Genomic DNA, 26,564 nt, shown 5'->3' on the forward strand with positions numbered 1-26,564 from the left:
CCCCCGCAACCCTGCTGCATCTCAGAAAGCTCGCCAAATAATGACCCCTCCCCAAGAGATGCTCAAAACCACTCCCAGAAAGTATTTAAACTGCACCCCAGAAAACAGACATGTGGTTTTCCAATCTTCCTTTCCCGTCTCCTCTGGGGGGGGGGGGGCTGGAAAATCATTCGAGAGTGTTTTATCCATTAAACCTGGGCTTTTTCTTATTCGGTTTGATTTAGTCTGACTTGGATTGCTGCGTCGGCAGAGAGGCTTATTGTGTACAGCAACTTTTCACTTTGCGGTGTGGATTCATCATCTATCTACTCCGTGGTTCCTAGCAGTATGACCTTCGCCCTGCCCTCACGCTCCTTCTGGCAGTTACTGCAGTGTGGCCCTCCAGTGGAAACCCTCCACGTGGCTCCAGCTGTTTCCCGTGTTATTTTAGATACTGTAAGAGTTCCTCCCCCACTCTTCTCTCCTTCTCCTCTGTTCCCCTTTCCCCCCTTTCACCTCCCCCCCCACTCGCCCCAACCCCTTGAAGCCGTCTTGGTTGGCCTGGAACTCATACCAGTCCACCTATCTCATCCTTCTCCTGAGTGCCTGATACAGACGTGAGCCACCATGCCTGGCTAGTGCACGACTTCTGTTGAGTTGTTTTGACCTCTTTGGGGTCTAGCTCCTCTCAGTAACCCTTGATCCCCCTCTGTACCGCCCGCCTGTACTACATGGCAGTGCGGTACTACTCCTGTATTGCGGCGCCTGCACTGCAGGACCATTCGTGAGCCAGGCAAGGGCCTGGAGATTTAAACACACAAAGACTCACAGAGACACGGGTCATCCTTGAAACAAGAATGCCCCTTTATTGTGTCCAGGGGCAGCTTATATAGGGATCCTTAACTGATAGTCATGCCCCAGCCAAACCCACCAGAAACCACTCTCCTGCCATCAGGAACTCCTGAGGGTCTCATGCTCAGAGCAGCTGAAAGCATAATACACTATTTACAAGACATTCAGGATCTGGGGGTTCACAGCTCCCAACACCCCTTCTTTTTGGCAGGTGTGAATAGGTGCTTTAGGTGTGTACCCTGAATTGGTTCCACAGAGTACATGGAGCAGGACAGGGGCCAGCTCTTACTGAAAGTGAAATGCTCTTCTTAGTCCCCATCCCCTTTGACTCGAGATGGGGGAGGAGGGCAGGAGTGGGAGGAGAGGAGGACCACTCAGCTGTACCTGCAGGGCACTCACAGAGTTCTGGGAAGCTGCTGGGATAGGGAAAGGCCACTCCAAAGCTCTGGTACCTGCTGCCCAGGGTGGAGGAGAGCAAGTAGAGCTTATCTCTAGATCCTCTAGAAGCATCTGCAGGTTTTGCTGAAACAGGAAGGAGCATTGCAGCCATCCCTGGTTGGCAGAGGCTGGGGATGCTTGTTTGTGTGTATAAGTGGGTGGGTGGAGTTAGTTTCTCTCTCCTCAGGACCCTGTTAACCTTCATAGCATGCTTCCTGCCCTGAACAGGTCGAAGAAGGGGCCAGACACCTGAGCAGGTGGAAGAAGGTAGCATCTCTTACCATCCTATCCACTTCTTAGTGTATCTAACAGCACGCTTCTCCAGCTTCAGGGAGAGTCGGCCAAATGCAAGGTGTGTCTACGTCCAGATGTTAGGGCTCAGTACGTTTGGGATGGGACTGCGGGTTTGGATTTCTAGCGAACTCTCAGGTGCTGGTGCTGGTGGCCATGGTGCAGCTGGTGTGGTGGTGCTGGTGGCAGTGGTCCACACCCTGAGGAGCAATGGCCCAGGGGAAGGAATGAACGAAACCTGAAGAGCCTGCCTTTTTTGCCTTCCACACCGTGCGGAGGCTGAGTTCACCATCGTTCCATTATTCACCAAGAGCTGATTATTTCTCCTGTGCCTGATACTAGAAAAACATCGGGGGAATGGGCAGTCACGGCCCCTGCCTTGGCGGGATTCATATCACTTTAGGGGCTCCCCTGGAGAACATAAATTTGAAAGCCCTGAGGTCGTCTGAGCAGGAATGAGTTTCCCTAATGAGAAGGCGAGGTAATGACATCTCAGAGAGGCCATGAGGCTCCCTCAAAGTCACTCAGTAACTCAGACTCCTCAGCCTGAGATCTGGCTTCATCACTTAAGTAGGGGCCACCAGCAGAACTGCTTGGGGCTGGGCTTGAATGGGACGATGACAGACCCTGTACACATTACCAGAGGGTGCCAGCTGGGCCTTGAGTATAAAGAGAGCTCATCAGAAAGACAGGTAAACATGTGACAGCGTTACACACGCTCAGACTCTCAGTTCCCAAGATCTGGTCAATAACAGAGTTTCAGAATAAATCACTTCCTTCCTCTCCCGCTGTGTTTATTGGCTAGTCTTCTCATTTCCTCCACTTCTGGCTTCTTGAGAGCTCCATTTTCTCCACAGTGTGATATCCTCTTCAGTTGTCCCTCTCAGTTGGTACAGTGGCCTCATCTCCACGGCAGCCTCTGTAGATGCTGTCTCTTTGTGATATTGGGGATGGAACCCAAGGTTTCACACAGGCTAAGCAAAGATTGTAACACTGAGCCATATACCCCCAGCCCTTGGAGATATTGACTTGGTGACCAAGAAAAAGCATCCCAAAGCAAAGTATGAGGTCCCCTTCCCTGAACTACAGGTTAAACTGGTCCCTGATTTAGTGGTGGAATCTCTGTTCTCCTTGCTCACACTGCAGTAGCTCACATCAGTCCCAGACCTCACTCAGTTGGTGCAATTGGCCTCAGTGGGTGAACTGTGTCCCTGGGCCAGAGAATCCTCTTTCCTGTTTCCATGGAGCCTCCAAATGTCCTACCCTAGGTACAGGGCTGCCCATGGAACTCACAGTATGGCAGGGTCAAAGTTCACCATCATCCTATCTTTCATTTACCCATCGAGAACCGATTGACTGTGTGCCCTGTGACCATAATTCTGCATCTCAGATGCTCTGACTCTCTCTACCAAAGGATTGATTGTTTCCTCTGCAGACACCGTTTGTCCTCAGATTGAAAGGCATGCCACTGACAAGATGCTCAGCAATACTGACAAAAATGCATCTTATTGTGGTAGATTAGAAAGTCATAAAAGTGTCCCAGTTTCACCGGTAGTTTAAGACATCAAGATTCTATCTGGAGTAGCTGGTACATAAGGGTGGTGCTTGTAGGTCTTGTCTGATTCTTGAGGTAATCTTGTTTTTCAGAGGTGCAAGGATAGAAGCTGGCCAGTGGTCGGGTGAGGGTTTGAATCCAGAGCTCTGCTTCTAAAACGCGTGTGATTTTACATTCACCTCTTTGCCTTTGTATCTCGGGCACTTGATCTAAAGCTAGAGCAAGTTCCCTCTGTAGCCTAGGCTGAGTCTGTTCTTTGTAAATAAGCACTTTGAAAGTGCTTCTCAGCTGGAAGATGGAGGTGCAAACCTTTAATCCCAGCACTCAGGAGGTGGGGGTGGGGCTGGTGGGAAAGGACTGGAGGATCAGGAGGTGGAGGCCAGCTTGGCTATTTAGATAAGTTAATTAAATTAATTGAGATAAAGTAAAAACATGCTTCCTACAGAGAAAAAAACAGATTAACTAGAGTGATATTTTATTCTGTTCTGTGCTTCTCAACATAACACCCAGATGTTATCACTTTCTGCTCTGTGGTTTTACCTCTTTACTTTTAAAATGATTCTGCATAGATCTAGACGGACTTTCTTGGAAAGATGGTGAGGACTGGCTTTTCCACAGCTGGCCTGGGTGGTGTCTTCCCATCCATGTGATATTTTTACTGTGCGGCCTGGACACCTCTCAGGTGCTGGAATCTGTGCCTCTCCATTCTTCAAACTCCAGGTTAGCCCCAGCTAGTGGAACATAATGGGGCTGCTGTTGTGTGTTTCTGAGGTTGGAACGTTGACTTCTAGGTACTTCTGCTTGGCTCCCATGGGTACTGGCTTTTGGACTCAGTCGACATGTTGTGAGGAAGTACCAGTCACCCTGTGTGGAGAGACTAGAGCTGGCTTTGGAGCCCAGCCAGGCTGCCAACACCCTTCATGGAGTGGGGATGGCGCTGTGTGATTTCATGCCCCATTCATCAGGTTATCCCTAAATCTGAGCCTGGGACCAGCAGAGGTTCCAGAAGTTATGAAACCGAGATACTTTCTCCCTTCCTATATCTGTCCAGCCAAACTCAACACAGTTATTCATCAGTAGGTCTTGGGATGGGTTGTTAAGCAACAGTTGTGGCTGGTGTGGAGAGTACATCTGTGAAAATGACACTGTGGGATGGGAGCACATCCTAGTGAAAAGGTGACGGGCAGGGTGGTACCTATGCATCCCTGTGTTACTTCGTCAGAGGCTGGCTGGATGGCAAGCTTTCTTGATCCTTGGTCATAATATAGTAAGATAGGGGGCTGGAGAGATGGCTCAGTGGTTAAGAGCATTGCCTGCTCTTCCAAAGGTCCTGGGTTCAATTCCCAGCAACCACATGGTGGCTCACAACCATCTGTAAAGAGGTCTGGCGCCCTCTTCTGGCCTTCAGGCATACAGACAGAATATTGTATACATAATAAATCAATAAATATTTAAAAAAAATAATATAGTAAGATATTCTACTGGCTTTCTTGGTGTGAGTGTGTGCTTGCGCGCGCGCGTGTGTGTGTGTGTGTGTGTGGGTGGGTGTGGGTGTGGGTGTTATAGCCCCAGCTCCTTCTCAGTGCCTGTTTTTCCCTGATTAGAATGTCACTTCTGGGCAGTGGTGGTGTATACCTTTAATTCCAGCACTCAAGAGGCAGCGGCAGGTGGATCTAGTTCAAGACCAGCCTGGTTTACAGAGTGAGTTCCAGGACAGTCAGGGTTACACAGAGAAACCCTGTCTTGAAAAACAAAACACAAACAAAAAGTACAGAATGTCACTTCACTGGGCATAGTCTCTCATTTCTTATTTTCTTTGTTGCTATATCCTTCAAACACAAATCAGTATTTGCTACTTAGAAAATAATCATAAATAATTGTTAATGAGTGTGCAAAGAGGAAATACTACATTAGCTGGGGTGGGAATGTCTGGAGAGATGGCTCAGTAGTTAAAAGTACTTGCTGCTCTTGCGGAGGACTCGGGTTCCTAGCACCCATATTGGTGGCTCACAACTCTCTGCAACTCCACACAGGGGTCTGGTGCCCTTTTCTCACCTCCGTGGACATCAGGCACACATGCATGCAGGGAAAACATAAAAACAAATACATCTTTAAAAAAATTATCCTTGGGGCTGAAGACTTGGTTCAGTGGTTAAGAACACTGGCTGCTCTTGCAGAAGACCCAGTTTCAGTTCCCAGTGCCCATGCTGGTTGACTCATAGCCATCTGTAACTCAGTTCCAGGGCATCTGGTACTCTTTTTGGGCCTCCATGGGTATTGCATTCACATATGTTCATCCAGGCACACACAAGTACACATTAAATAAACAAAGAATAAACATAAAAATCTTAAAAGAGTCCTTTAAGAGAATCTTGCTAGCATCATTATGTTCTAGCTGCTATGATTATATAAAATCATATCCTGGGCAAAGACAGTTCATATTGTGGTGGGAATGATAGCTTCATAATTAGTTCCAGGTCTCCACTTTTTTTTTTTGTTTGAGACAGTCTTTCTATGTAGACCAGACTGGTCGCAAACTCACGGGAATCTGCCTGCTTCTGCTTTCCAAGTGCTGAGATAAAAGGCATGGGCCACCGCACCCTGGCCCACCTTTCTTTCTTTTTTCCTTCTCTCCCCTTCTCTCTCCTTCCCTTCTGTTCCCTTCCCTCTCTATTTTAAAACAGATAGTCTGTGATGCCCAGGCTAGCTATGGAGCCCAAGGTAGACTCAAGCTCACATTAATCATCTGCCCCTCCTGGCTGCTGTGATTATAGGCATGTGCCACCATACCTGGATTTAAATAAAGAAAAGAGCAAACAAGAATTGTTTTGTTGATCTTTTGCTTATTTCTTTTGATTTCTGTTTTTGTAGGGCTCTTTTTGTGGGTTTTTTTTTGTGTGTGTGTGTTTAGAGAGAGAGAAACAAAGTTGGGTGGGTAGGGAGGTGTGGAGGATCTGTGGGAACAATTGGGAGTGGAGAAAAACATGATCAAAATATGCTGAATGAAATATTTTTAATTAAAAAGAATTGACTGTCTGGGAAAGACAGAAGATCAAGCACCTAAGAAAGGGCAATAACGACTTTATCCCTTTGGGATGGGAGAGGTGTAAGACTAGGAGTATGTTAATGGGATGCTGGCTTGGGTCTGTCTAGGGCCCTTGGTCCTTCCCTTTCTCCTATTGGCCCTGTCTTTGCTCTCCCTGCCTACCTGAGTTCTCTAACTCCTCTTCAAATCAAGGGCATTTACAATTTCGATCTCTTCCCAGAGTTCTGTAAGGCTTGCAAGGTGGTCACTAGAGATTCTGAGATACTTAGATGTTTCTCAAACCTGACCAAGCAGCCTGGAGCTCTTGTCAAATTGCAAACAGACCCAGTACTTGGGGAAGAGGCTGAGACTAAATTTCTTTCATGCTCCCGGGGATACCAAAGCCTCTGTTTCCTTGACAGGGCTTTGAGGAGGGAGCGACCTCTCGGGCAAGCGCTGGACCACTGGGCAGCCTTCTTAATGTCTGAATTTTGTGCACCTGTCATGTGAATTTCGCGGGTGGATGTTTCTAATTATAGACAATATCAAAAACACAAAGAATGTCTCCTACAAGTCCAGATTGATGACTAAGGAGTTTATTAGCTGTAAGTTAACAGGGACATTGCATTCACTACAAAAAGCCGACACTCTGCCTGTTAGCCACTATTTCACATAGCTCTAAGGCTGCTGAATAACCAATGAAACCTGGGCATAGAGTGCCCCCTAGTGTCAGAACATTAGAAATACGTACAAGGCTGAGAAGCTGCCCAAATTAAACTTAGAAATCCGTTCTCATATGCACTGAGTCCCTTCCTGGCTGAGAAAATGTTACTAATCAGTAGCCGTGCCTCCCTGGGCAAGTCATTCAAGCTGCTCTTGGGTGTTCTGGTACTCACTCTGTAGACCAGGCTGGCCCTGAACTCACAAAAACCGTCTTGAGCCGTCTTGCTGACCCTGAAAGAATCTTTTTAATGTTTTGAAAGTCCAACTGTCTGCACAGTAGAGAAATTAGTATTATGACCGTTCTTGTGTCCCTCCCAAAGGTAGTTAGGGTCATCCTTAGTTCTTGTTTGACCTTGACCTCTGGTGATAAGCAAGACCCAGCTTCATCATCCAGTAAGCACATTAGTGTTTATCTTAAAAAGATATGGGTTTAAAAACTACGGTCCTGTGACCACAAGTGACAAGAAGCCCTGAGAGTGAAGTCCAGCTGCCACCAAGCTTGCAGCCTGTGTGACATCAAAGGCCTGTCTGGATCTTGACCAGGGACGTGGTGAGACAGTGAATGTCCAGGCTGTAGCCGCAAAACTACACAACTCCTCTGCTTTTCCTGTTTGGCTTTGGCCCTGTTTTTAACAATGGAGGTAGCAACACATATTAGAGTGCATGAAGCAATTCAGTTTGGTTAATTTATGTGCATATGTGTGTGGTTTATTTGTGTGTTCATATCTCTCTGTGCATGTGAGCTTATGGGTGTGTGCAGTGGATGTTCTTGTGTGTGTGCAAGCATGCACACATGTATATGTTGAAGCCAGAGGTCAATGTTGGGAGTCTTCCTCAATTGCTCTCCATCTTAGTTCTTTTGTGTTGTGTTCAAGAAAGTTTGAGTTTTATTGATGATGCCTCAAAGTGGAATTAACCTAGTTATCCATCAACAGGTAAATCAACTAAAATGATAGAATAAAACAAAATGTTTACAAAAGTATTAAAAACAATAAAATGAAAACGCAAGATATTACAGATAAGTCTATAATATATTTTATTCAGTAGAAGGAGTCAAATACAAAGAAACACGCATACTGTATAATTCCATTTGTGCGAAGGTTAAGATCAGGCAAGGCTAGTAGTGTTTAAAGAAATAAGTAAGATCCAGCTTTTAAAAGATTTCCTCCCTGCCTGGGAGGAGCTGACTTCATCACAGGAATAAAGCCAGGAGTGAGTTCCCATGCCTCACTCCCTCTGGTTTTTTAAGTACAGCCTCAACAATTGGAGCTAAGAGCCCCCCCCCCCCCGAGCAGCAGCGAGAGCGCCCTCTCAAGGTCCCGGGATGAAGTACCATCCTTTCGTCAGTGATCAGTCAGTGATCAGAAACTTAAGCTGACGATGGTGCTGAGGGGCAGTGAAGCCTTGGACATGATGAGGGTTAGAAGGGCATCAGAGCGAGGCCCCGTAAATGAATTCTAGTGACTTTATCAGAAAATGAGCAAATCAGGCATACATGCATGACCTTTTTTCTTTTGCCGTGTAATGCTGTGTGCCACCTTTAGACTCTGCTGGAAGGCCACCGCCAATGCGACCTTTCTATCTAATCTCCAGAACTGTGAAATAAATAGATCTCTCTCTTTTATTTTTAAGGTTTTACAGCCTTGGGTATTTGATAATAGGTTGCTGCAGCATCTCTCTGTAAAGACAGAACTCTCTGGGGTAGGCATGCTATGACTCTCCAGTAGAAACTACTGAAGAGATACTGACATGCTCTGCCATTGTTCGGGCTGAGTTTTCTCTCATCTTTTTATCCAGAATCTTTGCTCATTGTCCTGAAACAGAAACACCCATTCTCTGGTGGTATTTTGAGGTCTTTTATTCATATCTGTCTCAGCATAAACTTCATTGAGGTTAGTGTAAATTCTGAATCCTCAATCTAGATAGGAGGACGTTAGAAGGGAATCAGGGGAGATGACTCCATGGGATCCTGGGAAAGGCCCAAAGCTATTGATGTAATGCAGATCTACGTAGGTCAGAAAATGGGCGTTCAAACCAGATGGGCGGGAGCCTGGACAAAGCTGGTAAGGCTTTCGTGTGCTTGGTTGGGGCCAGCACAGTTTGAATCCATCAGTATTTGTTAAAGGTTACACCTGATTAATGCCAGAGTTTGGCAAGCAAGCGTTAGTTATGCGTGCTATGGAACTTGTTAGAGTTACCCTTTATGCGCACACTCATTGCACTTGAGAGAAAGTACTATGCGCCAAGTTCAAGCTTCCTAGGCTTCTGTTACCCTTCCATTTGCCCATCTTACTTTTCAAGCCAGGTCTCTCCCTGAACCCGGACCTCACAGACTCAGCTGCGTTGGCTGACCAAGCAGGCCCCAGGGTCTTCCTGTCTTTGCCTCTCCAGTGCTGGGATTACACGGACACACGCCACTGTGCCCAGCTTCTGACATGCGTGCTGAGCATCCAGACTCAGGTCCTTACCCACTGAACCCTCCCCCCTGCCTCCATGAATACAGTTACCCATGTGCTCATCATTAGCCTGGAACTGCCCCTGGCTGTAAGAAGTTACCTCCTGCCTGCTCTTTGGATCCTTACCCAAACCTGGTTAATCACAGGCAGCCCTCAGAAGACCCCAAGCTTAAAAAGCAAAAGCCACCACGTTGAGACCAACTCAAAATCTAAACCACACTGTTTATTTTTCTCCAGAGTATGGGCAAACGAGCCATATGTCAGGGCCTATGAACACTGGGCTGAAGATGTTTTATTCCTGTGGGGACCCAGCCCTGTCCCCATGGTAACTCTCAGGGACACCCTTGCTTTTCAGGCAGGGGTGGGGCATGGATACAGGAGGGCTAGTGAGGGGACTTTCCCGTGCACCTGTTGATGGTGACCTCCGTGCAAGAGTCAGTCAATCTCCTCTGCAACCTCCTGTCCTAGTATCCAGGAAGGGCCAGAGTCCTATTAAAAATAAGAAAAAGGAGGTTCTGGGAGGGAGGGGGCAATACCTGGCTTAGACCCAAGGACCCCGGGGAGTCCAGGGGTGTTGGGTTGGCCTTGTGATTATGTAGTTTAGTACTTAAATTTCCAGATGGGAAAACTAAAACCCAAGGATGTAACAGCAGATGACAAAGGACAGAACTGGTCTTGGGAGCCTGGAGCCTGGAAGTCAGGTTCACTGCCTTGCTCTGTGGTCAGACCAGAGCCTCGGAAATGCCAGTCTCTTCTGGAATATTCTGAGTTCTCAGTGCTTAATGACCTTCTTGAAGGCAAACCTGTGAAACCTCTGTGATGTCAAGATTTTCCACGATGAGCCGATGAGCTGAGGACAGCGCAGAGGAACCCAGGGGACATCTATGTCAGGCGACAGGGCTGGGTAACCTGGACATCAGTCTTTTGTCTCTTTTAGAAAGAAACTACAGGATGACATGGAAAACTGGTGGAACACATCACTCGGTGACACAGTGTATATGACTTGGAGAGCCTGGTTGTGGAAAGGCTGCCTCAGAACGAATAAAGTGAGGGTGGAGGAACGCTGGGTAGCGTGGGAAGCCTGGACTCCGTCCTGCAGACGCGTAGCTGCGATCTCCTACTCCGATGACTCCTTGGGCATATATGCCACATTGTCATAGGCGGGGGGTGGAGAGACGGCTGGGCTGGGGATGGTGAAGTCCGTGCCGAAGGCGTTGGGTAGGAAAATCACAGACTGCAAAGAAACAGAAAACCCCAAGTCTGGGTGGCTCTGCGGTCTTCGATAAGCGCTGCAACAGTGCCACCCGCTGGGCACTCTGCGAACAGCGCCTTAGTACCGAACGCTCACACACAAAAAGCATCGTTTAATTAACATTTCAGAAAACATTTTATAGGGTCAATTATGATCCAGGGCTTGGACACACCGCAGGGAGAAAAGTAGACAAACCTCATTTCTCTAGGGGCTAGTGAGCTGATGCTTCCTCTCTGGACAGCCCCTCTGAGTTCGGGCCTCTATAGCTCTTGCCCGAACCACAGCGCTGGTCCCTGGCTGCTTCTACACCGGTAGCCCTTCACTGTGCCCCTTGAATCCAGCTCATTCCCCCTGCCCCAACCTTAAAAGGCGTCCACTAGAACCTGGCTGCATTTTTTCCGCCCAAAGAAGCCTTTGTGTTATCAGTACCCCTTTTCCCACCTTCTTTTTTATCTCCTTCCCTCCTCCCTCCTTTTCTTTTCCTCCGGAAAAATGAGTAACTTCCACCGAGTCATGCTGTTTTTTCTGCTGTGCCCACCTGTTCACAGTCTGTGGACCGTCTGTGCAAGGTGGCCCCTCACCCGCCCTAACCCTGTCCTCCAATTCCGAGGGATCTCAGTTCTGCCGCTAGTGCTGGCGCCCTCCTGTGGCCACAGGGTGAATAGTCCCATTTTACAATCTGGGGCCCTTGTGTTTTATGGGAAGCTCATCACAGCTTAGCCCCAAAGGGAAAGTGGGAGGGGGCTGGAGGTGCAGCCTCTTCCTAGACTACAGGCATTCCTCAGGGCCCTGGACATGGTGTGAGAGTACTCACTGCGTTAGTTTGGGCACGGGTCGCTTGGCACCCAAAGTGGGTGGCGATGACAGCGATGAAGAACTCCAGGATGGTGAAGATGGTCAACACAGCAAGGTAGCCCCTGCCCACATCCTGGGGATCCAAACCCACAGTCAAGTCAAACCGAGAGTTTAAAAGTAAAGGTACCCCCCGGACCAAAAATAACGCCCAGGCAAGAGGCAGAGGTAGCCCTGGGTCCAGGCTTCCTGACTCCAGCCCTGCCCGCTCCTTCCTTTCTCCCAGGACTCATCTCTCTTCTCCCCACACCCGATCTTGGGGTAGGGCTATGGTGTCAGTACACTCAAGAGGTCTATCGGAGCAGCAGGCTCTGCAAAATGCCCAGGATTGCGGACAACTGGGTCTTCCCTAGTTCTGGAGGCAGCCCTTATCTTTCTGGGTTTAGTGCCCTCAGGGACATCCGCCAACACACCCAGTTAGTGACCCCGAAGTCCATGAGAAGAATGGCTGTCCCAGCGAAGGCCGCCATGGCACTGAGGATGTTGGTTCCCAGACTGCTCCTCACCTGTGGGAGGAAGAGGGGCACCAAGAAGAGACAAAGAGGAGAAAGGACCGGAGCCCCAGCTCACTGCCCAGCCTCCTGCACCCTCCTTTTCATGGCCCGGGGTTGGGGTCATGAGCCCTGCACGGCTGGATTTTTCTCTCTCACTCTTCTTCTTCTTCTCCATCCCTAGGACTCCAGGAAGAGGCCCTCATGCCTCCCTTTGCTTCTTCCATGCTCTTGGGAGCTGCTGGGGAGGAGGCCTGGCCCTCTTCAAGGCTTTCCTGGGCCAGGCTTGCAGCAGATGCCTGCCCCCTCCCCCCAAAGCTGTACTTCACTTCCCCCAGGCGCAGGCCCACACTCTGAGACATCTTGGAGGCTGTTATGGGGGACCCTTCCTGCATTGGCTTCCTCTGAATGTCTGTGAGGATTTCATCTGTAGACCTTGGGTGGCGTTCTGCAAGGGTCCCATCTCTTCCTTCTGTATTTGGATGTCTGAATTCCTTCCGTGGACACTTAGAAAACCCCCAAGAAAGGCTTGTTGAATGGACCAAATGAGTGGGCAGATGGGGGTGAGGGTCTTGAGGTGAGTGGCCCCATCCCCACCCTGATTCTCTGTCTCCAGTCAGACTTACCAGGCAACTGGTGTGGTTTTTCTCAGCTGCTACCGAGAGGGACCCAGAGATGATGAACTGTGTGGGGAAGAGAGAGGGCCCAGTGAGGTTTTGGCTGGGACACCGAGAGGGCAAATCATGCCCAAGTTCTGTCAGGAAGATACAGGCGTAGGCAGAGAACCATAGGCTTTCTTGTCTGCATCCTGACCAGGCATCTTGGGTATATTTCTAAGGATGCCTTAGTGGTTCTGTAAGAGGCTTTTGTCCTCTGGCATGGTGGCATATACCTTTAATCCCAGCACGTGGGAGGCAGAGGCAAGCAAATCTCTGTGAGTTTGAGGCCAGCCTGGTATACATAATGAGTTCTAGGACAGCTAGGGCTACAAATAGAGATTCTGTCTTAAAAAAACAACAACAAAAGAAGCCTCTGTTTTGAGACATAAAGTCATAGTTTACAAGGTATGTTGATGTGGGATTCCTCTCTGTATGCTGTGAATATGTTTTACTACCATTGGTTAATAAAGAAGCTGCTTTGGCCTATGGCAGGGTAGAATATAGCTAGGCAGGAAACCCAAACAGATATAGAGAGAAAGAAGGTGGAGTCAGAGAGATGCCTGCAGACACTGGGGAAGCAAGATGTGAGGTAACAAGCCACTAGCCTCGTGGTAAAATATAGACTAATAGAAATGGGTTAAGTCATAGGAGCTAGTTAATAATAAGCCTGAGCTAATAGGCCAAACAGTTTGTAATTAATATTAAGTCTCAGAGTGATTGCTAGGGAACTGGTGGGCAGGAGAGAATCCCTAGTTACAATATGTATTTTCATTGACATCATATTACTAACGCCTCATAGGATATGCACCTTTAAATAGTCACTCAGTCAAATATTTACCGAGTAGCAGTTGGGTGTCAAAAATGTAACAGAGCTCGCTAAAATGGAAAAGATCTTCCTGTCATGGAGCTTATATTCATTTAAGCAGCAGCCCCACACATGAGGCCATGTGTGTGCATGCATGCATTTGTGTGTGTGTGTGTGTGTATGTGCACGCACAGACATGCATGTGCATGTGTGTGTGTACTCACACCTGTCGTCCAAGGTCAGGGTGTCATTCCTCCTCAGGAGCTGCCTGCTTTGTCTCTTGAGAGAGGCTCTCTTACCTGGACTTGGTGGAGCTGACCAGGGAGGCCCAGGGAGGGCTGCCTAATCCCATCTCTCCAGTATGGGACTGTAAGCCCAGGCGGGCTTTTGACAAGGGTGATGGAGACACAAGGCAAGCCCTCATTCTTGCCAGGCAAATGCTTTACTCTCCCCAGCCCTGTGAAGTGCTAAGATAGAGACTGGATACTGAGCTGCACATGCCCTGCCCAGCCTGGTGATCCTGCTGTCTCCTGAGCCTCACTTCTCCCCACTACCGTGTGCATATGACACATTTTGTGACAGTTTGGAGCAGGATCGGGAGCTCAGAGAAAAATGCAGAATGCTACCTTTGTTTCCTCCTGAGGCAGGGCCTCCTTAGACATCTGCTTGCCAACATTTTCCTTCAACTTGGGCCCACTATGGACCATAAGAGCTGGGACTAAAGGTTTGTTCCCAACCATTTAGCTCTAGCTGTGGAGTTTTAACAATGCTGGCCTCTCTGAATTCTGCTTTTAGGGGCTTCTGAGCTCTTGCCGAGATAGCCTGGGATACTCAGAAGGGACTGCACTATCATACACAGGGAGCTTCAGTGTAGACCCCATTAAGTTGACCCCAAAGCCTGTGCTTCCTGGACACAGCTGGAGGGCTCCCTGGCACCAGAGCACTGGCGCTTTCGGTAGAGCCACGCACAGCAATGCCACCTTGCAAACTTCTCTTCGGCACCTAGGAGCAGACAAGGAAGCCTGGTTTGGTTCTCCACTGGGGTATGGCCAGAGGAATGGACCCAGCACAGAGAGACTCCCTGGAGATCAGCCCAGGCAAGGCTGGAACCCACAGAGGGAACTGAGGGGTTGCTGCAGGCGTGGTGGAGTTGTGGGGTTAGGGTTCAGGAAGCCCAGGTATAGATTGGGCTCCTCACAGAATCCGTTCGCCTGTTTGCTGGGAGTGGATCAGGCCGAGGTTTATGATGAAGGTTAGGGGTGAGTGATAACTATTATGCCCAGGTTAGTCTGGGAGGCAAGTTAGACCCTGACCTAGGATGGGCTAAGGCTAGGAAAATGTTGGGAGTGGAGCAGGAAGAGGTAGAGCCGGGCAGGAACACGCCCCAGCACAGAATGGCAACTCGGGCACTCACGCAAGCTCCTCCCCAGAAGGGGACACCACCTTCGATGAAAAGCATCCCCAGGTGCCCTCGGCGGACCATGAGCAGGACGCTGCCGAAGCCAAGATGGATGAGGCCAATCAGGATCTGCACCGTCTGTGGAAGGCATCGAGGGCTCAGACCACTGACCTCCGGCCATGAGCTCCACAGCGCCCCCTGCCGAGGAGAGCAACCGATTCCCGCAGATCTGGCTTCCCACAGCGGCAAGGGAATCCTTTTCATTCCCTTAGGCTGAGGTCAGAGCATTAAATCGAGGTAGAACCAACTTTCCTCAGCCCACTAGGAGCTCCAGACTTGTGTGTAATTTGTGAGTGGGGCTGTAGTTGTCAAGGACAGCTCTGAGTTGCTTGTCTGATTCTCTTAGCCCTGGTTCCTTGACTCTCAACACTCGGGTAACCAAATGCCTAGCTTGCCTTCTCCCTGTGTGTAGTCTTTTCCTAGTCCATCCTGGCAGTGGGAGTCACAGCTATTTCACTGGCAGCAATCTCCACTTCATTTTCTCTGTTTCCCTCCCTCCCTCCCTCCCTCCCTCCCTCCCTCCCTCCCTCCCTTCCTGCTCCCCTTAACCCCCTCTCTTTCTTCTATTTACCAGTGACCCATGGAAACGTTCCCAGTGGTGGGATGGTTTTCCTAAGGGTGGGGACTCTCTGGGGAGTGTGGCCTTATGGAAAATTCTGATGTATTGCTTTTCAAACATTTCTGGTGACCAGACCTGAGCAGAGAGAGATAGGGAAGATCTCTGAGTCCAACCTATGCCCAGGCCTGGCACCGCTTCCAGCTCGGGGGTCCCACAGGGCCTCCAGTGGTAAGCAAGGGTTCGATGTCACCAAAGGCAGTAGTCTATAACAGCATCTCTGTGAGCAGCGACAGTCACAGTCTTGGAGTCTTGGGGACTGTATATCACTTTCTAACGTGAGTGCCAAGAATTGGGATATTTATAGACACAAACTTCTGTATTCTGTTGCTTTCTCTCCTCCATTACCTACCCTCCATCTCTCCAGTTTCCCTGGGCAGAGGGGTGTGTGTGCGTTTGTGTGTGTGCATTTGTGTGTGTGTCCCACTGCCAACAACCCCATCTTCTTTGCCACTGGAATAACTCCCGTGAAATGCCAGCTGCCACTCTCTGCAAACCTGTTGCACAGCACAGCACAGCACAGCCCTGCAAGCACAGCACTGCACAGCACAGCACAGCACAGCACAGCACTGCACAATATCTTGGTTTAGAATGTTTTTTTTTCTTTTTCTTCTTTTCTTTTTTTCTTTCTTTTTTTAATTTTTGAGACAGGTTTTTCTTTTTGTGTGTGTGTGTGTAGCCTTGACTGTCTTGGAACTGGCTCTGTAGACCAGGCTGGCCTTGAACTCACAGAGATCTGCCTGCCTCTGCCTCCCGAGTGTTGGTATTAAAGGTGTGCGCCACCACTGCTGGCCAGTATCTTATTTTCATTTGCCATCCCGGTCACCATAGGTACCACTAAGCCTGACACAGCTTTTAGGATGGGGTTCTGCATTCCAGCAGGTTTGAGTTAGAGGTCCTGGCCTGACAGACAGTGGGACTGAAAGTAGAACTCTATGGTCAGGCTGTCCCAGGTCATGGGATGCCACCTGCCGGCTCTCTGGCCTTGGGCAAAAGACTTGTATTGACTGTTACAGAATCAGCCTAGGTGTTCCTCATTAGAAGAATGGAAATAAAAATAGATCGTGTGTGTGTGAATTTTATTCAGCCATGAAAAAGAACAAAGTCAGGACATTGTCTGGAAATCAGACAGAACCAGGAATGATAATACTAAGAAAAATAAATCAGACATTTTTAAATGTCTGACTTTCTTTCTTTATGGACCATGGAATTCTTTATAGGTGTATAAAGAGGGACGGGGGAAGAAAAAGACTGGCATGGGTGGGAGCCTAAGAAGAAGGGACTGGGAGCAGATGAATGTAGTCTCAATGCAGAATGTACCTGAAATAATTGTCTTTATGAAGCCTAGCACTGTGTCTAACACATACACACTAGTGAACATCCGCCTACGGCTTGGGAAGCAGGGCATGCCAATATTCATGCTTCCAAATTCCATGTTTCATTAGTATGACATCCAAATCAGTGTCGTAAATAAATCTTAAGGATAAAAAAAGACTTGTATTGAGAAGCCTTAGGCTCCTAGTCTTTCCAGTAAGAACTGGAGTCCCTGAGAATTGAGAATCTGGAGGGATGATGTGAGTACAGTGTGCCTCTCAGCGCTGTCATTGTCCCCACTGCTTACACTATTTCTGTTGTTCACACGGAGAATCCTATGCAGAAAGTTGCAGCCTAACTTAGTACGGAAACAAACAGAACAACTTAGGGGCATATATTTTAAATAAATAAATAATGGGGTTCAGCCCAACACAGACAGCTGAACACAGTTAGTTGCAGGCACCCTAAGGATCAGATCAAACCCGAATTAGGCAAATGCCCACTGTCACCACTGCTCAAGCAGGAGACCTTCCAGCCGTAGCCAATCAGGCGACCTCTCCACTGTTACATGTGTTGGCCTGTGGAAGTTAACTGCTCATACTGCTGGGTGGGGCTTGAACCTCTTTTGGTTCTGAGGGCTTCCTGGCTTCATGAGTTCTTGGCCTACGAATAAACTCTGTTATGATTATGAGTAAAGAACAATGATACACAAGCATAAAAACATCATTATGAAACTCATTATTTTAACATCAATTGAATTGGAAGCTTTTGTTCATAGCAATTCACACGCCTATCTATCCATCATCTATTTTTTAATCTATCATCCATCTTATCTATCAATCACCACCTATTATATATTATCTATTGATCTATTTGTCTTAGGTATATATTTATCCTATTTATCCATTCTACCTATCTATCATCTACCAATCATATTTATTTATCATCCACTCATCTATGCTATCCTCTTAATTATATTTGTCTATCATTTATCTGTCTTTCATCATCTGTCTAATCTCTCATCTATCTTATCCATTTATCCACCTATCATCTATATTTTATTCCTTCTTAGAGACCACTCTCTAAAGCCATTTGAGATTAGAGAAGAGAAGGGCTTCCAAAAGCTCTACAGGAGTTGGCTCTTGCCTACCATTTCCTCTTCATCCTCTGTCAGTTCTTCCTTTGTTCTTTACATTCCAGCTCTGTTAGCATTCCGTACCTCCCTTCAACAAGCCACACCCGATTCCACCTCAGGGCCTTTGTATTTTTGCTCTTCTGCACAAGCAATCCTACCCTTCACCCATCCTTCCATCTATCTATCCATCCAGCTCTTGCTGGGCTGGCTTTAACACCTAGAATTTAGCTTCAGTGTCATCTCCCCGGAGAGCTCTTTCTGTCTTTGCTAGTGTTCAGTACCCCATTCATCATTCTCCCCCGCCCCCCCTCCCCCGTTCAAAAACAGGGTTTCTCTGTGTAACTTTGGAGCCTGTCCTGGAACTCACTCTGTAGACCAGTCTGGCATCTAACTCAGAGATCCGCCTGCCTCTACCTCCCTAGGGCTGGGATTAAAAGCGCGCGCCGCCGCCGCCCGGACTCCATACATCATTTTTAGCTCTCTTTGGAGTTCTGGTCATTTGTTTCCTGGTTTATTTGGTGAGCTCCGAGGAGGGAAGGGGAGCCTTGTCTGTCTGGCGCATTTCTTATAATTATTCCCTGCCTTTGCCCCTCTCTGTTGAGCATAAGGCTCACCGCCTGCCCAGCGGGTCTGTCTCAGGCCACACGGGGGAATTTCTCTTACCCCTAAAGCTTTGGGCTCTCCGGTCAAGAAGGTCTCTATTGGTCTTAGGTCAGGTGGCTGGGTGGCCCTGGGCGCTTGCGCCCCCAGTGGTGACTCTTCGAACTGCATGATCCCTGGAGGTTGGCACATGGAGGTGGGCAGGATGGCTGGAGGCGGGCGGAGGCCACTGGCGTTGCTGGGCGGGATGACGACAAATACACCATTGTTGGCAGGAGGTGTGGACATCGTGTTCAGAGAGCCTGGAGGATGAAGGCTCAGGAGATAAAAAGGCAGTAATGGTCATTGCACAATTGCTTACCGCACACCCTCCTGCTCTTGCTTACTGAGGCCCGGAGATAATAAAGCCCAAATCCCCAACTAGAGCTGGGAAGAAGAAGAGACTCACCGAAGGGAGTAGGCGCTTGGGGAAAGAATTTTTTATTTTTAATGCTGGACATGGAACCCAGCCTACAGGTGAGGCAAGCCCACTATTACTGAGCCATATCCCCAGCCAAGTGGAGCCTTTGAGGGGAGCCTACATGTATTCATCCTCCTTTCCCTGGAGAGGGTGAGTGACTGCTCAAGAATTCACAGCCCTGGGAAGGTGGAGCGTAGTTGAAGTACCATTTTACTCATGGAAAGAGAAGAACCAGACAGGACGTTAGCCCGCCCACCCTTCCTTCCTTCTTTCCTTCCTTCTTTCCTTCCTTCTTTCCTTCCTTCTTTCCTTCCTTCCTTCCTTCCTTCCTTCCTTCCTTCCTTCCTTCCTTCCTTCCTTCCTCCTTCCCTCCCTTTCCTCCCTCCCTCCCTTTCGTCCTTCCTTCCCTCCCTCCCTCCCTCCCTCCCTCCCTNTCCTTCCTTCCCTCCCTCCCTCCCTCCCTCCCTCCCTCCCTCCCTCCCTCCCTCCCTTCTTTCCTCTAGACCTCCATCTGTTGGCTGTGGGTACATAATTACTCCCGGGGCAACACATCCTGCTCCTCTTGACTGCTCAAGGAATAACCACTATTGTAGCCAAGATAAACCCGGGTTGTGGAAAGCTTAGGTGTGACTGGCCTGGGAAAGCGCACTAGGGAATGCGGACCCATTAGCTAGATGCCAGGCAGCAGCTTTCCAGGGTGCTGCAGTTACTAATCTAGTAGATGAGATGACATTAAAACAGTCAACCTCCTTGCCATTTCACACATGGTAAAGAATCCATCAGCCCAAGCTCTGTGACAGAAGGCAGGATTTGAACCTTGACCTATGTAGTTACATTACTATGAGACAATGGGCAATACGGTCAGCTCTTCCTGTCTCAGTTTCCTGACCAAAAGAGTAGGGGTAAGGGCACTAGACCCTGTCTCGTTACAGGTCTGGCAAAGGTCATGATTTACACGTGAATTGTTCCAGCATCTTCACTTGGAGTATGTTTTTATACCTTGTATCTTCAGTGCACAAATGTGTATTTACCCTTACTTTTAGGGCTTCAGTTTGTGTTCATGAGGCCTTGCAGCCTGTAGACTGTGCAGCTTGTGGGGGAATCAGGCTGCGCCATGCTCTGAGTTACTCCATAGTGTGTAAAAGAATGGCTTTGGGCTGTGCCCTGCCCTGTGTGACTCCGTTTGAGAGGCAGCATTCGGCTGCTCTGTGAGTTCAAACGAGGCAAGATGACTCCGTGTCTCACTGTGCTTGTCAATAACCACCTGCTGCCAGTGCCACCCACGAGGCACAAACAATTTTCTCCCAAGGAGGAAAAGTGCCACATGGGTCCCATAAAGAGAACACTAGCACCGCAGTGGTGATGGCCCCACTGGCCTGGCGTGTGTCTACCAATGTGTGTGTTGTGGGATCAACAGGTGGATTGTCTGGGGCTTCCACTCAGCCTGATCCCCACTGCTTGGTGCAGCCTCCTGAAACTGCTGCTAGTCTGTCTTTGTCAGAGACAGTCCTGTGCTTCTCCCCTGTGGTCCTGTGTCTCTGTAGCACCCCTCAACCCTGCAGCCCCGTGCCTTCAGCTCTCCAACCGGGGTCGTTAATATTGAATCCAACCAAATACAGAGACTTTTTGTTTCTCTATTATCTCGCTGCCTCTGGTAAGGCCTCTTTGTACTTTTTATAGTCATTCTGTAACCTGTAACACACACACACACACACACACACACACACACATTTTCTGAGCTATTCACAAGGCACCAGCTGGGCCCTGCTTCAGGCTATGGGATTAGCGGCTGGCTAAGGTATTAGCAGCTTGGGCTAACCATTTCTTGAGGGCACATTTGTCTCTGGAGGCATTTGATACATTGCTTCTCTCCTCCACAGTGACCTGATAGTTTCCACAGTTTATCACCTTGGTGTGATGACCGAAGCTTGCAGCAGAGAAGGGACATGCTTAAGGTGACTCTACAAGTGAGTCTGAGGGCAAGGATTCAAGTCCACGTCTGTGTCCCAGCCTGCACCTGCCCCTCACTGCTGCCTCCAGCTGCCGTCTCTGTCCTTTGCCCAGTTGTTCTAAGTTACTATATTCTGGGTGCCTTGAAGTTTGGTGTGGTCATGTGACTTGTTTTGGTTGAAGCCACATGACTGACAATAAAGTCACAACTTCTGAGCTAAGAAAATAGTGACTCGCCCAGGGCACTGTGGAGGGTTTTCCCCGTTGTCATAGTAACTAGTCATTGCAGACAGAGGCCACTTTATCTGCTTGGGTTCCCCAGTGAGTAACTTCTCCAGGGCTGTGAAACAGGAGGAAGAGACCACTCTCTGGTGTCTTATGACACAAGATGGGGATGGGGATAGTAAGCCATGAGGACCCAAGTTCCATGTCCACACATAAAAACGCTGGGCATGGTGGAGTTCTTAGACTCCCAGTGCTGGGGAGACAGAGCCATGCAGTTCCCTAGGATTTGATGGCGGGCCTGTCTGGCCAAATTGGCTAGCTGCAGGCCAGCGAGAGACCCTGTCTGAAAAAACTAGGTGGATGGTACCTGAGGTTGTCCTCTGGCCTTTACACGTATGTGTGCACACTTGTATACGTGCTTACACACATGTGCATTGCATATATATATACATACACATGCCACACACATGGGCACTGAGCTATGTGTCCCTGAAGCATAATTTAGCTTCACCTGACCATCGACCCTCCAGAAACAGATATTTAGAATACATATTATATAATATATATCCATTTATATATGAAAGCCATTATCATTAGAGAGAGCCATCCAACACCCTTCACTATTTACAGGAGATCAAATTAAAAACCAAAGGGGGCCGAGTGAACCTGCCACAGCCGCACTTTTAAAAATTATTTAGGACAGTTTAACACCTGAGTCAGAAAAGGCAGAATTTTGGCTAAAAGGACATACTTGCTTTCATAGCTGTCATTTCACCAGAGACAGGTGACGATCTGTCTGAGGGCCATGTGACTCAGTCATTTGTGCACTGGGGCTGTTTTCTAGGGTCAGAAGAACTCTGGGCTCCCACAGGGCTCAAGCCACCCAGCAGAAAGTACTTGCGTCATTAACAACATCTCTCTCAGGTGGGTGGTGAGAGCCCCGTGATCCCAGGAGAAGAGAAACACCTACAGAAATAGGCTTTGCACCCTCAGCAGGAATGCATGACCCAGGTTGAGATTCACACACTCCCCCCACCCCCACCAGCTCTTCCAAAGCCAGTGACTAGTCCACCTGTGGTATTCCAGCGGACTCCCTCTTAGGAACCATCAGCCAGCACAGCCCGCCACTCAGGTAAGCAGAGGAAGGAAAGCCACCACACCCTGCCTTAAGGGAACAGCTACCTGGAAACCCAGGACGTCCAGGACAACTGTGTGATGGTCAGCTGCTGGACGAGCTGTGGTAATAACATCTCTTCACGTAAAGCCCTTAACAGGTTATAAAGAGCTCCCCTATCTCCCTGGGGCAGTCCTGGGATGGAGACATTCTGCAGGCCATTCTGCAGAATCAAGTGGGATAGGTCACAGGCCTTGTAGTCAGTCCATCGGATACCAGACTCTGAAGTGAGTGACATCACCAAGGGTGTCAAGAGACTTGCAAAGGCAGGTGGCTGAGAAACTGTGGGCTGGCTTTTATACCCTCCTACCAGGGTTGCAAGCGGGGCTGAGAGGAGATTTGACATTGCTCAGGGAGAAGGGAACATGTTTTTGGTTGTCTTTTGCCATGGGAGAGAGGCTTCCTTGTAGGCTCTTTCCTCAGGGAGGGTGACAGCAACTCACAAAGCACCCAGCAGGCACATGGCTCCTGTCCTCTTTCTTCGTTTACCACTGCCCAGCCTTGGAGATGTCACTGTTAGTCAGCTACTGTGTGTACGGGGGCAGGGGCAAGAAAAGGTGCTCACCTGCTGCCCCGGGTCGGGCTATGACCGAACACAAGACCGTGCGGGCTAATTGCTAGTTACTAAATTGCTATTGTTTAGCCCGAGGGTGACTGGAGAAGCAGCAGGACTGCCTAAGCATCACTCTGCTGGTAACGCTGTGAATCTCTAAAAATTAACGTAAACAGTTTTACTTAGAAGCAGATACCTATGTACATCATAGAACATACACATTTGATTCACATCCTGCAAAGAAGTACCAATATCCAAATTCAAAAGAACTAACTCTCACAGAGCACACTCCTCCTTAGGCTTGACTGAAACCACAAAACCAAACTGAACCACGGACTCTCTGGAAGAGAATATGGCCACCTAGCAATGTCTGGCCCCGTGCTGGGCATGGAGGAGGCCTTCACTCCTCCTGGGCTTCGGCTGTTAACAGCCTCAGTGGCAGGAGACCTGTAGTGGTGGGCTGCTAGCTGGTGCACCCTTGGGGCAGCCGGCACTTGTCTCCGGAGTGTCTCTAGACAGCCTCTACTTCCACCCGGGTCCCAAAGCAGCTTTGCTTATTTCTGTGTTGAAGCTGCCTTTTGAGGAGGTGTTGGCAGCTGGAAGGGAGTGCCTGTAGGGGGTGGGGATTCTGGGATGAGATGTATGGGTCACACATCTGGGACTCGGCAGCCTACCTTAGTAGTTAAGTCACAGATCCTGCTCCCAGCCTGGTAAGAATGTATGTTACTGTCTGGGGAGATGAAGTTGAGAGAATTTGGGCAAATGGCCTGATTTCCCTGGGCCTCGGTTTCTCCACATATCACAGAAGTAGCTCTGTAGTAGTGGGGGTGAGGTGTTTAAGGCTTCTAAGACTTCCTATATATACATCCGGGGTTTGCAGCCATTTCTCAGACCAGGCAAGAACTCATATCTAGGTAAGTCTGGTCCTGTGGCACCAGACATCTTGTCTCTAATCTCAGCTTTTCCAGGACAGCCCAGGGCTGCCCCATCATCCCAGAAGCGATGCCACCAGATGCCAGCATGCCATGGGGAGACAGCTCACTCAGTCATTTTCTCCTACCTTCGGGTTAGACTTCACATACCCCACAGCTCTACCCCGGCACCCACCACTGAAACTGGCAATAGGGGCCGCCTCTTCTTTCCCCTGACTAATGCTTCCCATCAGCAAATGACACAGTATTTGCCCAGAGGAGTTTTCTAGCAGAGACCCTTGCCATGTCCCTCTCCCCTCAGAGAAGGGGCAGGCAGGACACCTGTGTGTGATTTGGAATCACCTGCCTAGGTTGGACTTCTAACGCGAGTTGGCTTCTGGAAGAAGGAACTCTCTACTTCTTGGGAGGGCGACTGTCTCCCCAGGATCCCTGGCAGGTACCTGAGTAATCTATGGCCCTGGCTTTGAGGAGAGAAGAGAGATACCCTTCCTTTGTCCCCCTTTCCTGTCTAGTGGGTCTCTCATTGCCCTTAGCTGGAGTGGGTGGCCCTGAGATCCCTCCCTTCCTTCCTTCCTTCCTTCCTTCCTTCCTTCCTTCCTTCCTTCCTTCCTTCCTTCCTTCCTTCCTTCCCTTAGTACCGGGTGGGTTCCCATCAATGATCTCTTTCTCTTTCCCTCTCTGGGGGCCCCCACAAGCCCCCACCTTTTCTCCTGTTGGTTCCCTGGTAGTCTTTCTAAAAGGACAATGGGGGTACTCACCGGCTTGCCACGGCTGCTGTGCGGGCTGCTGGCTCCCCTCTGCCTCTGCGCTCCCACAGTCACACATTATCCTGTGAAAACCTTGCTATTCGTGTGTGTGGGGCTTGGAAATCAGTGCTTGGGAGCTGCGCCTCTGGTAGGTTCCTAGTCCTTCCCTGCTCAGAGGCTTCCGCCTGTCTCCCAGAGGTGGGGCCAGAGGCAACCACTTATGTGGTCACTGGCCTCCAAAGGACCCAAGAGTATCCCATTCCTTGCTTCAGAGTCTGGAAGGAACCATCAAGGCCCAGAGAGGAAAGTGAGTTGCTTGGCACCCACAACTCGTGTTAGAGCTGGGGTGGGGACCCATAGGCTTCCACCTTCCTTTTTACTGAGATGCCCTGAGAGGACTAAGCAGGCTGCCTGTGTTCTGTCCTCCCAGGTTTGACCACAGCTAAACAAGGGGCCCAGGAGGCTCACAGCTTTCCGATGGCAGGTGGCAGAGGGTCTAAGCATAAACATTCATGTGAATATGTGTCTGTGTTTATATACACAGTGCCCTTCAAGTGCTTAGCAAATCAGCCTGTGAGTTTCTGGGTTCAGGATCTCACAAAATATCTTATGAGGCAACTGGGAAAGCCACATGATTGGGTAGGACCTATAGGCTTAAGACATCCTGGAGGCAGGTCTGGACCAGCTCTCAGCTAACCCTGGGAGAGATCAGTGTGGCAGACCGAATGTAAAAATGGCCGTAGTCCTTGGGTCAGTGAGTCCTTACACCTGAAGAGAGGGTCAGAGTTATTTTCTCAGGTCCTCAAAACTGGGTTGCCTGGTGACTTCCTGTGCCAACAGGAATTGGGAGTAGTCAGTTCCAACCTGAGACACAGGAGACCATGAGCTCTGTACCTAACACTGAGCATGCCTGGCTTCCCCGCTGGAGGACCCCTGTTGGAGGATGAGGCACATGACATAACCCAATTGTCCTTGATGAGGCCCCACGTGTGCAGCCAGGGTCAGCAAGGCCAGGGAATTGGTCTTCCACTGAGTATAAATGCATGAGATAGTTTTGCCAAGTCCAGGTCAAATCAGACCTGCCCAGGTGACAGGAGACTAGAAGCAAAGTGAATTCTCTTTTGTGATATAGCAGAGGGTCTGCCTCTTTGTTATAGGCACAGATTTGAGCCTAGAGGGCACACGATAAGACTTCTATCCTTATGTCCCTGAATGAGGAGTTAGACCAGGGATACATGGGTAGTGACTGGCAGGGGCAGTTATTAAGTAAGAGAAAGGTTCTCTGATAGACACCTGGTACAGTTCAGAGGCTCAGAAGTGTTGGGCCCTTTATAGGTCGTTTGCATAGAACCTGCCTTTCCCATTTGTCTTCTGTATGCAGCACCACTCTGTTCCTTACCTGCAGCCTTGGTAGGGAGGTTTCCAGTCTCTGCCAACTGGCTTCTCATGTTATTCTTGATGCCTCTTTCCCCATGTTCAAATCTCTTGCGATAACCTTTGGGGTAGCCTGATCATCTCTTAATACCAGCAGCCGTAGGCATTGTCTGGGCTTAGGAAGCAGACCCTCCAGAGCACAGCTTGTTGGCATCTGATCTCTGAGATATGGAAGACTCAAGGTCTCTGACCTTCAGCCCTCCTGTGTCTCTCACCCTCTTCCTCCTTACGACTTGCTTCTCAGAGTACTCTTGAAATTTCATTATCTAAAGACAGACTCTCTGGGGGACTGGAGAGATGGCTCAGCAGTTAAGAGTACTGACTGCTCTTCCAGAGGAGCCGGGTAAAATTCCCAGCACCCACATGGCAGCTCACTGCTGTCTGTAACTCCAGCTCCAGTTCCACAGATATGCATTCAGGCAAAACACCAATACACATAAAAATAAAAAGACAGATTCTCCACCAGGCCTTATCGTTGCCATGAGTTGTGCCCTCATCTCATCAAGCAGGGGAGATTAATGTCACAGGACACTCACTGAAGGCCAACACCTCAGGCTGTCACAATCATTGCCTACAACTTTTATTACC

General features: G+C 49.1%; 1 protein-coding gene across 2 annotated transcripts; it reads right to left on the reverse strand.

Annotated features, from left to right (window-relative positions):
• Nucleotides 1–9,735: 9,735 nt before the first annotated feature.
• On the reverse strand, nucleotides 9,736–18,805 carry Ms4a15 (membrane spanning 4-domains A15). 2 transcript variants are annotated; one of them, XM_050137691.1, is made up of 6 exons: nucleotides 18,566–18,805; nucleotides 14,793–14,915; nucleotides 12,541–12,597; nucleotides 11,837–11,929; nucleotides 11,386–11,499; nucleotides 9,736–10,553 (listed from the first exon to the last, which is right to left on the reverse strand). In XM_050137691.1, the coding sequence occupies exons 1-6, from the start codon at nucleotides 18,788–18,790 to the stop codon at nucleotides 10,437–10,439; spliced, it is 729 nt and encodes a 242-aa protein (XP_049993648.1). In that variant the 5' UTR covers nucleotides 18,791–18,805; the 3' UTR covers nucleotides 9,736–10,436. The 2 variants fall into 2 exon arrangements, with proteins under 2 accessions (XP_049993648.1, XP_049993647.1); XM_050137690.1 differs by lacking the exon at nucleotides 14,793–14,915 and having other exon boundaries at nucleotides 18,566–18,790.
• Between the last annotated feature and the right edge of the window lie 7,759 nt (nucleotides 18,806–26,564).

The sequence above is a fragment of the Alexandromys fortis genome, unplaced genomic scaffold (assembly GCF_014885135.2).
Source record: "Alexandromys fortis isolate MF-2015 unplaced genomic scaffold, M_Fortis_MF-2015_v1.1 scaffold_3, whole genome shotgun sequence".
Taxonomy (NCBI): Eukaryota; Metazoa; Chordata; class Mammalia; order Rodentia; family Cricetidae; genus Alexandromys; species Alexandromys fortis.